Genomic DNA, 11,533 nt, shown 5'->3' with positions numbered 1-11,533 from the left:
CCCCTCACACACCTCCTCCTCAGCACAGCCCCTCACACACCTCCTCCTCAGTACAGCCCCTCATCTCCTCCTCAGTACAGCCCCTCATCTCCTCCTCAGCACAGCCCCTCACACACCTCCTCCTCAGCACAGCCCCTCATCTCCTCCTCAGCACAGCCCCTCACACACCTCCTCCTCAGCACAGCCTCTCACCTCCTCCTCAGTACAGCCACACACACACCACCTCCTCAGTACAGTCTCCACACACCTCCTCCTTAGTACAGCCCCTCACCTCCTCCTCAGCACAGCCTCCACACCTCCTCCTCAGCACAGCCCCCCTCACTTCCTGCTCTGCACAGCCGTGTGTCATTCCTACAGTCATGACTATGCTCCTTTCAGTGCTGTCGACTTCCCTGGATTCACACTGTGTCTCTGCTCCTGGTATGGGATATAGTGTAGAATGAGGCACACAGGCCCTGTACCTGTGGGTAGTGTGCCCGTCAGGGCAATAAACATCACTCCAAAAGGTGGTAGCCATAGAACTTGGCCCTATATGGAGAAGTGTGTGGGAGCAGGGACAGAGACGACAGGATGCATGGGGACTGGAAGCACTCTGTGGGTTGTGACTGTTCCCAACTGTGGCTGAGAGGGCAAAGGCCAGCAGCCATCCTGGGCAGTCGGCCATGATGGACACAGGTCAGGGACTAGTGAATCCATGGGAGCAGCGTGGTCACACACAGGGGCTGATTCCAGGCCCTGCTGGGTTCTGGCAGAAGGTAACAAACAGGGTGTTAGAGGTTCGATTTCAGCTAGACAGACTGGCCGCCTCAACCTGACATCCTGGTCCACCCAGAGCAACCCCCTTCCCACTGCCCTCATGCCCTTATGCTGGGCCCAGCCCAGGTTGCCTGTTCTCCTGGAGGTAGCACCTCCAAGCCCCAGGGGTGCAGAGTTTCCTCCTCTTAGTACACACTGGGTTTGCCCAGCATTGTTCATCTTGCTTTGATGCCATCCTATAAGGCCACCAAGACAAGGCCAGAGCTCGAAGGCTGTCCAATTGTCCCTGAAACCACACAGTGCTTCCAGGAACCTTTCCCCTCATCCTCATGCTCTCTTCAGATCTACACACCAAGCAACTGAGTGAGACCAAGCCCTGGCAGGCAGGGCCACAGCTGGAGCGGCCAGACTCCCCAACCACACTGACAGCCCTCAGCCCAACAGAGGCCCAACAAGGGGTTCCAGTACACCTTTGCTGAGGCCTCCTGGCCACCCCTGGACACCATTCTTGCCCTGAGCATTCAGTTTCCCCTCTTACAAAGAGATGCTATCAAGACTGTTCATAAGATGACAATGATGGGTGTCATACATCCAGTGCAGCCTGCACCGGAGAGCGCACATCTGCAAGCCGGCCACACATGGGGCTTCTCACAGCACGTTGATTTCTCTCCATGCACAACTGCTAATAAGCTCCTGTTCCCAAGAAACAGTGACAGATGCCCACCTGTCTCAGGCTGCGTTTTACCTGCATGTACAAGCTGTGAGCAGGGGGACAGGCAGCACAGAAGAATTCTGAGTGCACTTGAATCCCAGCTCCCCCAGAATAGCAGGACCACTTAGGGATCCCAGGCATGTGGGCAGGAGCAGGGTCAGACCATCCCAGTTCAGGTGGGCAGGAGCAGGGTCAGACTGTCCCAGTTCAGGTGGGAGGGAGGGGGGTCGACCATCTCAGCTCAGATGGGCAAGAGAGTGGGTCACACCACCCCAGCTCAAGTGGGCAGGACAGGGGTCAGATTGCTCCAGCTCACGTGGGCAGGAGGGTGACTGGGCCATCTCAGCTCAGGTGTTGGGTGCCTCACGTAATACTCTAACTTTGGGCACTGTCAGGCACAGTGACAATGTGTGAGAGGTGGTGAGGACATGGGTTCTGGGGGTCAAAGATGATGGGGCCTCCACACTCCAGGTGTGCCCTGGGAAGCAAGGTGACAAGTGTGGTCAAGAACCCTCCTGGGCCTCCTGTATTGGCCAGACCCCTTCTGCCTGACCTGTAAGGGCCTCACCCCATCTCTATGGGAAGGCCCAGGTAGCTTCGGGAGGAGAGCCTGACCCTGACTTTCACCCTCATCCTCACCCTCATTGTGACCCTGACTCTGATGAGCCTGCAGTTCATGTCAGTCTTGGCCTCATTCTTATCCCCTTTGACCCCAGTCTTTGGCCCCTGTCTCTCTAGTGCCCATTGAACACATCAGCACACAACCACAGGGGCCTCGGCCCCTTGACGAGTAGTGCCCATGGGCCCTGCTAACCTGGGGCTGGAACCGTATGCTTGGGGTGACCAGCTTAGGCAACTCTGAGCTCCTGGGGGAGGGGACAGAAGCCAAGCATCCGGGACCACAGGCACAGATGCACACGCCCATGACCCACCTGGGGGCAGGAGGAGAGGGAGGCATGATGAATAGGTGCCTTTGTGGGGTCCTGGCATCCAGGTGGGGTGGTACCCTAGGAACTTCCACCCAGTACTGAAGCCCTAAAAAGTGATGGGTCTCAGGCCCTCCTAGGGAGCCCCTCAGCCACCCCATGCATGAACAAAGATGCCAAAGCTGACCCACAGCAGAGGACCACCCAGCAATCATGGCTGGTCACATGCTAACACAGAGGCTTTTGAGGGCCCCGTGGGGGTGCCAGCCCCCTGTGGAGGTGGTGATAACAGCCAGTGCCACTCAGGACTTTCCAGTAAGACCGCAGAGCTGTGTCCTGATAAAGCACTAGGATCCTGTTTGGCTACCGCTATGGTCGGCAGGCCACGGCAGCTCCAAGGCTGCAGGTGTGGTGTGCAGCGGGCGTGACTGGGCAGGGCCAGGGCCAGCCCTATATAAGCCATCCATCTGCTGGCCATTCGTGTTCCAAAGGCGGCAGCAGCAGAAGGGTGGTCCAGCGGCGGCCACTCTTCTCGCCACAGCGTCATGCTTGGGCCTCAGTTGCTGCTGCTGCTGTCCATTGGGGGACACCTGCTCAGTGCTGGTGAGTGAGTCAGGCCACGGTCAAGGGCTCCACAGAGAAGTGGGCACCCACCTGGGCCTTGGGAGCCTCCCAGGCCAATTCTGTGGAGACCACAGCCGTGTGAGTCTGGTGAATGGGATCGGGAAGCAGAACCCAGGCAGGAAACCCTCTCACAGGGTCTCACTCCAGCACTTCCAGACCCCATTCCAGAAAGCTGGCCCAGGGCCAGGGAGGAGGAGGCTCAGAAGAGGGGGTGTCGGGGGTGCCTCAGGCACAGTCCCATCAACAGTGCTGGGCATAACAGAAGCTGGTGTGCTGGAGGAACAGAGACTTGGGGTGCTAAGAACAGAGAATGAGGGGTTCTGGGAACAGAGACAGGGGTACCAAGAACAGAGAGATGCTGGGGAAACAGACTGGGGGTGCCAGGGGAATAGAAACTGGGGGTGCTGAGGGACAGAATCTGGGGGTGCCGGGGGAACGGAGATCAGAGTGCTAGGGGAGCAAGGATTGACCAGGAGGTCAGAGTTTGAGGATCCTGGGAGCACAGAACCTGATAATGCTGGGGGGACAAAGTTTGAGGGTATCATGAGGACAGAGTCTGTGGCTGCTAAGAGGACAGAGCCCACAGTGCTGGGGGGACAGAACTTGGGAGTGCTGATGGGTGGGACAGGCTAAAGCAGTGAGTCATAAGCAGAGTGAAGGGTCCCAGGTCATGTGCTGGGGATGGTCCAAGAGCCCAGGGGCCATCATCCAGCCAGCATCCACCTTCATTTTGGCAAACACTTTGAACTCCAACCTCATGGGACAGCGGAGGTGGGTAGCCAGCCTGCCCACCTGGAGTCCCTGCATGGACCACACAGGAGCTGGCTGGCTACCCCAAAAAGAGCAGGCCTAGTGTCTACTAAGGGAGCAGACAGAAGAGTCAATTACATCCTGGGTGGGACAGTGGAAGGACAGGAGCGAAGACAGAGTTAAGTTTAGAGGAAGGACAGGGAGGGGTGGGAAGAACAATAGTGAGGAGAGGAGGACCAGAGAGAGTCCCTGAAGGCAGGACTCGGAGGAAGAGGTGAGCAGAAAGCAATCTCAGGGTCGCAGAGGACCACAGACGAAATGAGTGTCTGCACTCAGCCAAGCCACCAGCTTCCTAGACTCATCCAGTTACACGAGGGAGCAAGGCCAAGGGGCTGGGAGGGGGTGGGACCTGCCCAGCCCCAGAGTTCCTGGGTGCCTATTATTCCTGCCATGGTGACCGATCTCCTGGTGTGGGCAGTAAGCAAGGGGCAACAGGAAGAGGAAGCAGGAGGATCCTGGCAGCAAATAGGGAAGCCAGCTGGAACCCAGCACCCTGCTAGCCTGAGCCACACGCCAAGCTGCCAGGGGCCACAGCCAGACCACATGGAGGACAAATGTACAAGGAGAGGCGCCAGGCCCAGGGGTAGCAGAGCAGCAGAACAAGCTCAGTGTGACAATGACATTCTGTCTGAAGGCCCCAAGAGCTCCTACTCCTCATCCTCAGACTTCCCAGACTTCCCTAGTCACCGCCACAGAGCCCCTCCCACCCTCCTTGGCCGGCCATTCTCAGGCAAACCAGTGCTCTCAGGCTGCCCCCCCAGTGCCCCCTGCTGCCCAGTGTTTCAGCGTGTGGGTGTGCACAGATGTTCATGTCCATGTACATGGGTCCATGTGCGTGCCCACATGAGCCTGCACACCGGCCTGTGTCCATGTGTGTGCCCTCGTGAGCCTGCACACCGGTCTGTGTCCACGGGTCCATGTGTGACTGTCCACATGTACCTGTATGTGTATGCTTGCATGCACACGTCCATGTGTGATTGGGTTCATGTGTGCCTGCATGTGGGCGTCCACCTGTATGCATGTCTGTCTGTGTGCATGAGTCCCTGTCCATGTCCACATGTCCTTCTATGTGTGCATTTAAATGTGTATGTGTCATGTGTGAAGGCCTACATGTGTCCACATGTGTGCACACATCCATGTGTGTCTGCACGTGTAGATGATGTCCATGCATGCTTACATGTGTTCTCGGCATGTCTCTGTGCACACATGTTGGTTACTTAGTGGTTGGGCCTGGTGGGGACATTCCTAACCACCCTAGGTCTGAGCTTTGGCTTCCTGTCTACAGACCCAGGGACTGACAGCATCTCAGGCCTCAACATCCAGGACAGCCTGTCGTCCTATGAGACAGGTGAGTGGCAGACCCCAGGCCAGGCCAGAGAGGGCAGGCTGTAAGTCTGGCACCCGCTCTAGAAGAACTTTCCGTCCCACCACTCTGCAGCTCAGGACAGGGGCTGGTGTTCCACTTGGGGAACTGGGCACTTCTCCACCTTCGACCGCCACATCTATGACTTCGCTGGTACCTGCAACTACATCTTCGCGGCCATCTGCCAGGACACGTCGTCCACCTTCAGCATCCAGCTCCGGCGTGGACCAGAGGGGACAGCGACCCGCATCATCGTGGAGCTGGGCTCCTCTGTGGTCACGGTGCAGGGAGGCAAAATCACCATCAAGGATGTAGGGTAGGGTCTCCTCCTGCAAGAGCCAGGACTAGTGGCCGGGTCCTGGGGGCGGGGGTGGCGAGGGCTGGCTTAGTAGGGGGCAGAGTGAGGCAGGTCTGTGGGGGGGGCAGAGTCAAGTGAGGTAGGGAAGGGCTCCAGACTGAGGGACTCTCCCCCAGGGTGGTGAGCACCCCCTACACCAGCAACGGACTCCAGATCACGCCCTTCGGTCAGAACACAAGGCTGGTGGCTAAGCAGCTGGAATTGGAGCTGGAGGTGCTGTGGGGCCCGGACGGCTACATCATGGTGAGGACAGGGTGCCAGGAGGAAGTGAGGGCAGGAGCACTGGGTGGACATAGCTAGGTCCTTGCTGCAGTGCCCAGGCCAGGAACTGGGTCTCCGGAGCATGCTGGGCAATGCATATCCTCTCCTGGACGCTGCAAACACACATGTCCCCAGGGGCAGGGGTGGGTGGGGCAGGGACGGGCACCTGCAACCCAGAAGTAGGGCATCTGGCTTCCCACCTCTGCTGGCCCGCTGTGCCCAGCAGTGCTCTGCCGCCCCAGGTCCTGGTGGAGAAGAAATACATGGAGAAGATGTGTGGGCTGTGTGGGAACTTCGACGGGGACGAGTCCAATGAGTTCCTGAGTGAGACTGGTAAGCAGGCAACTCCGGAGGGCTGGGTGGCTTTGCCTCTGCGACACTGACGCCCTCGGTGCTCCCAGGCAAGCCCCTGGACGTCCACAAGTATGCTGCCCTCCAGAGACTGGATGACCCCAATGAGATCTGCGCCTTCGAGCCAATCCCCAAGCCCCGCACTCAGCCGGCTACACACGTAGGTATAGGGGCGTCCCAGATACTGGAGGGAGGATGGGACTCCCTGGTGACACCAGTGCTCTCTGCCCAGGCCCAGATCTGCGCCCACCTGCTGAGCCTGGTGTCCCCCGAGTGCAACATCCCCCGGGAGCCTTATGTGAAGAGCTGCCAGGCGGAAATGGCTGCCTGCTCTCGGCCCGGTCAGCACAACTGCAGCTGTGCCACGCTCTCAGAGTTCTCCCGCCAGTGCAGCATGGCCTGCCAGGCCGTCCGCCCCTGGAGGGAGCCCGGCTTCTGCTGTGAGTTGGGGGTCGGAACCTGGGTCTTTCGGCCAGCAGGCAAGCCCGCCTCCCTCATCTGCTCACAGGGCCACTGCAGGTCTCAGAGTGAGATCCTGCCTGGACCTGGACAGGCCCACAACCCTGCCCTCTCATACCCCCACCTCTGTGTATCTGCAGCGGTGGGGCAGTGCCCAGGTAACCAGGTGTACAAAGAGTGCGGCCCAGCCTATCTCAGGACTTGCTCCAACCCAAGGCACAGCTTCCCCAGCTACTGCACCTTCGGCTGCTTCTGTCCTGAAGGTGAGGGTCTCTGCTGCCCCCAGGACCTGGTTCATGAGATCTCAGATGAGCCAGACAAGGGAAAGCTCATCCCTCGGGAGGGCACTAGGCTCGTGTTCATGAGGCTGTGGAGGAGACGGGTCTGAGGCCACAAGCACCAACTAGGGTCTTTCTCTCGCCGGGGACACACTGAGAGAAGTCAGAGGGTGGCCAAGGCTGCAACATGAGGTCGCAGGGCTCAGCAAAGGAGAGGGAGGACGGGGTGCAGGACAGCGCGGTGCCTGGAGGGAAGACGCTGGCACCAGCCCCAGAACAGTCCTCTCCTGCAGGCACGGTCCTCGACGACCTCTCCCGAAGCCAGACCTGTGTGCCAGTCTCCCAGTGCCCCTGCACAGTCAGCGGGGTGCTCTATGCCCCAGGGGAGGTCGTGACATCTGCCTGCAAAATATGGTGTGTTAAGGGCAGGGGCGAGCATGTGCAGCTCAAGGGAGGAAAGATGGGGAGCCAGGGGTGCAGGGAGGGAGAAGGAAGACAGGGAGCAGAGGGGTACAGGGAGGCAGAGGGGCCCAGAAGGGATGCTTCAACCTGCCTCCCCCTGGGGTGATCCCACCCACCAGCCGGTGCCATGATGGCGTCTGGACATGCACGGAGCGGCCTTGCCCTGGACGCTGCTCCCTGGAAGGTGGCTCTTTCGTCACCACGTTCGACGCCAGGCCCTACCGCTTCCACGGCACCTGCACTTACATCCTGCTCCAGGTAGGAGGGCCAGAGCCAGTGGAAGGGGAGGAGGGGTGGGCAAGGGAGCACCTGAAGCGACCCCTGACCTCTGAGCCCACCCTCCCCAGAGTCCCCAGCTCCCTGCCCCTGGCACGCTCCTGGCCGTGTACGAAAAGTCTGGTTACTCGCACTCGGAAACCTCCCTCGTTTCTGTGATCTACATGTCAGGCCACGTAAGTCACACCCAGCCAGCCAACCCCTGCCCTGGGCTGGAGGCCCCATGTGCCACAGCCAGCCGGCTGTGCCCACGCACCCCCACCCCCGTGACTCAGCCTCTCTCCCCAGGATAAAATCATGATTTCTCATAATGAACTGGTCACAAACAATGGTGAAGTGAAGAGGCTGCCCTACCACGTGGGTAGGTTCCCTCCCCGCAGATTGGCCTCCTTGAGCTGGAGGTGGTTATGGACAGTCACCAAGCCTCGGTCATCTTCCAGGTAACGTCACTGTCTTCAGACAGACGTCCACCAGCTTCCAAATGACCACAACCTTCGGGCTTGAGCTCACTGTTCAGCTGCAGCCTGTGTTCCAGGCTTACATCACTGTGGGGCCCCACTTCAAGGGCCAGACCCGAGGTGAGTCCCTGCCCTCCGAACCTGATCAACATCCCTATTGGGCATGTCCAGGGTCCCTGCGTCTGGACATGAGCTTCAAGGGGCCAGGCAAGGCCTCTGGTGTGCACTGGACAGGGTGGGATGACACCAGAGCGAGAAAGGGCGTGTCAGAGAGTACGCAGGTGGAACAGGAGTGGACACATGACAGACAAGAGCGTTTCTGGCAGGAACAGAATGCATGTGGTGATGTGAGACAGGGCCAGTCCAGGAGTGCGGTGGGCAGGGCTGGGAAACAGGTGGGGATGGGGGTGATGGTGACAGGTGCAGGTGGGTACAGGTGGGCAGAGGCCTGTGAGATGGAGTTCCCTGCACAGTGGACAGGGCCGGGGAGGTGGGGGACACACGCCCACCCTCATGGCCCCACCCACCTGTACAGGGCTCTGTGGCAATTACAACGGGGACACAACTGACGACTTCACAACCAGCATGGACATTGCAGAAGGCACTGCTTCAGTCTTCGTGGACTCCTGGAGGGCAGAGAACTGCCCAGAGGCCCTAGAGCGAGAGACCGACCCCTGCTCCATGAGTCATCTCAACAGTGAGGGCCCTCTGCCACCTGCTGCCTGCCACCTGCCACTGCCACTTCCAGGGGTCCTCAGAGGGTAGGTGCCTCAGCCCAGGGGACTCACTTGCCGGTCTGTCTCCTCAGAGGTGTGTGCAGAGACTCACTGCTCGGTCCTGTTGAAGAAAGGCTCCGTGTTCGAGAAGTGCCACGCAGTGGTGGACCCCAAACCCTTCTACAAGGTGGGCTGGGCCACCAGGATGCTGGGTGGGTCAGGCGTCTGCAGAGACCTGGCGCCCTGGCCATCATTGCTAGCCCAGCACTCTGCTGTCCCGCAGAGGTGTGTCTATCAGGCGTGCAACTACGAGGCGACCTTCCCCCACATCTGTGCTGCCCTGGGCACCTACGCCCACCTGTGCGCCTCCCGCGGAGTCGTGCTCTGGGGCTGGAGGAACCACGTGGAGAACTGCAGTGAGTGCTCGTGGGCCCTGGAGCTGGGCTCTGGAGGCCTACCACAGGCTCCACAGAGGCTCCTGGAGGTGCCAGGACGCCAAGGGAGGCCCCTGATGGGATCCTGGGGGAGACCTGGGTTCCCTCCCCGGCCCCCGTGTCAGCCTGTCTGGTGCATTCCGCAGCCATCTCTTGCACGGGCAACAGTACGTTCAGCTATGAGAGCCAGGCCTGCAACCGCACGTGCCTGTCACTGTCGGACCACACGCTCGAGTGCCACCCCAGCTCAGTGCCCAGTGAGGGCTGCAACTGTCCCGAGGGCACTTACCTGAACCACAAGGGAGAGTGTGTGCGCCAGGCTCAGTGTCCCTGTCGGCTGAATGACAAGCTCATCCCAGCCGGCCAGTCCATGCTGGTGGGCGACATCCAGTGGTATGGCTGTGAGGTGGGGCCCACCTGGCTTGCAGCACCCCGCACTCAGAGGCAGGGCGCCTCACCATGTCTCCTCTTTGCAGCTACTGCACCAGCGGTCGGCTGAGCTGCCCAGGCACATCCCGAGAGTACCTGGGTACGTAGCTGCCAGAGGTGGGGCTGGGGCCCTGGGAGCTCGTGAGCACCTCCTCTGACCACCACTCTCCCACTCCTGCAGCCACCTGCACAGCCCCAAAGATCTTCCAGTCTTGCAGCCAATCCTCAGAGAACGAGTTTGGGGCATCCTGTGCCCCCACATGCCAGATGCTGGCCACTGGCACCACCTGTGTAAGGCTTGGGGGCAGCGCCAGCACTTCCAGAGTGGGCATGCTTCAGGAAGCACCCTGTCTTCCCTTGTGACTGGGAGACCCTCCAGCGGGTCCTGAGAGGCCTTGTACAGTATCTTTGGGAAAGAAGGGTGGTGTTCTACCTCACAACCAGGATTGGGGATTCCATGAAGACATGCATACTGAGAGTTCCTCTGAGGGTCCAGGCACCCCCTCCCCGGCCTGGGAAGGACTGGCTGATTGAGTGTGTGGGTGTGGTTAGGGGCATCTCAAGCCAGGTTCCTGGGCAAAGGGGCTTCTCTGCTGAGGTCCCAGAACGATGGTGAGCAGAAAGGACACCCAGCAGCCCTGGAGGAATGCCGGAGGGGCCGTATCACAGCCTCTTGTCTTCCTCCAGGTCCCCACCAAGTGTGAGCCTGGCTGTGTCTGTGCTGATGGCCTCTACGAGGATGCCAGTGGTCAGTGTGTGCCTCCTGAAGACTGCCCCTGTGAGTTTGCAGGGACTTCCTACCCCAGGGGCTCCAAGATCAATACCGCCTGTCAGGCCTGGTAAGTACAGTCTTGCTTCACTGGCCTGGGACATGGGGGGCGGTGGGGCGGGCGCGGGGACTCTGGGCAATGAGGCTTCAGGAAAAGGGATCCTAGCACCAGGATCAGCTCAGAGCAGACTCCACAGAAGTGGAAGCTAGCCTGGGTGTGTCCACCACCCCAGCTGGCCTTCTCTTCGCAGCACCTGCCAGTGGGGGAAGTGGACATGCGAGATGGACTCCCACTGCCCCTCAACCTGCACCCTCTACGGGGAAGGTCACATGATCACCTTTGATGGACAGCGCTTCCTCTTCCAGGGAAGCTGCGAGTATACTCTGGCCACGGTAAGGCCGGCCCTGGGGGTCTCACAAGGCTGGGCCCCGACTTCTATTCAGTGGCCCCCCTTTCTCCCGGCAGGATGCCTGTGGTGCCAACAACTCTCAGCCCACCTTCAAAATCGTCACCGAAAATGTTATCTGTGGCAAGACAGGGGTCACGTGCTCACGGGCCATCAGGCTTACGCTGGGGGTGAGTGGCGGACCCTCCCCACCGGTCCTCAGGCCCCTGGGTCCTCACATCTGCCCTTCCAGGTCTCTGATATCTGATCCTCACCCCTGCGTCCTCCCCAGCATGAACATTCCCCTGGGCACAGGTCGTCCAGGCAGCTGCTGACCACCCTGCCCCACAGGCCCTGTCCATTGTATTGGAGGACAAGAACTACACTGTCAGCGGGCACGATCCCCAAGTGAGCTTCCGAGTGCAGTCTGGCTCCCTGCACCTGGTGCTGGACATCTGCATCGCCAGCAAGTACAACCTGACGGTGATCTGGAACAAACACATGATGGTTCTCATCAAAGTTTCACGTGCCTCTGCACAGGTAACTGAGGTGTCCTGGAGCCTGACTGGAGTGCGGTGAAAGCAAGGTCAGGCAACTGTAGGCGGGACCTGGCGGTCTAGGCCTGTGGGAGCCTGTTGGTTAGGAGCGGGGCCTGTCTGGGCTGGAGGCGGGTCTGTCTGGGCTGGGGGCGGGTCTGTCTGGGCT

The 11,533-nt window shown here is 59.9% G+C and overlaps 1 protein-coding gene across 1 annotated transcript in view; it reads left to right on the top strand.

Moving 5' to 3' along the window:
• Positions 1-2,939: 2,939 nt before the first annotated feature.
• MUC6 (mucin 6, oligomeric mucus/gel-forming) overlaps positions 2,940-11,533 on the top strand; it is a 15,038-nt gene continuing 6,444 nt past the window's right edge. Inside the window, exons 1-23 of the mRNA XM_006893353.1 lie at positions 2,940-2,997; positions 5,114-5,176; positions 5,267-5,507; positions 5,666-5,792; positions 6,053-6,143; positions 6,212-6,321; positions 6,394-6,601; positions 6,761-6,883; positions 7,192-7,312; positions 7,480-7,618; positions 7,708-7,812; positions 7,925-7,997; positions 8,077-8,214; positions 8,630-8,791; positions 8,903-8,997; positions 9,094-9,226; positions 9,391-9,637; positions 9,721-9,773; positions 9,855-9,964; positions 10,361-10,512; positions 10,694-10,835; positions 10,909-11,019; positions 11,180-11,368. Coding sequence (XP_006893415.1) covers positions 2,940-2,997; positions 5,114-5,176; positions 5,267-5,507; positions 5,666-5,792; positions 6,053-6,143; positions 6,212-6,321; positions 6,394-6,601; positions 6,761-6,883; positions 7,192-7,312; positions 7,480-7,618; positions 7,708-7,812; positions 7,925-7,997; positions 8,077-8,214; positions 8,630-8,791; positions 8,903-8,997; positions 9,094-9,226; positions 9,391-9,637; positions 9,721-9,773; positions 9,855-9,964; positions 10,361-10,512; positions 10,694-10,835; positions 10,909-11,019; positions 11,180-11,368 — 2,991 coding nt within the window. The remainder of the gene's footprint in view (positions 2,998-5,113; positions 5,177-5,266; positions 5,508-5,665; positions 5,793-6,052; positions 6,144-6,211; positions 6,322-6,393; positions 6,602-6,760; positions 6,884-7,191; positions 7,313-7,479; positions 7,619-7,707; positions 7,813-7,924; positions 7,998-8,076; positions 8,215-8,629; positions 8,792-8,902; positions 8,998-9,093; positions 9,227-9,390; positions 9,638-9,720; positions 9,774-9,854; positions 9,965-10,360; positions 10,513-10,693; positions 10,836-10,908; positions 11,020-11,179; positions 11,369-11,533) is intronic.

Source organism: Elephantulus edwardii, unplaced genomic scaffold, assembly GCF_000299155.1.
Source record: "Elephantulus edwardii isolate Elephantulus edwardi_28Jun2011 unplaced genomic scaffold, EleEdw1.0 scaffold00126, whole genome shotgun sequence".
Classification (NCBI taxonomy): Eukaryota; Metazoa; Chordata; class Mammalia; order Macroscelidea; family Macroscelididae; genus Elephantulus; species Elephantulus edwardii.
The sequence above is the reverse complement of the archived record's forward strand: the minus strand, read 5'-3'. Positions and strand labels throughout refer to the sequence as shown.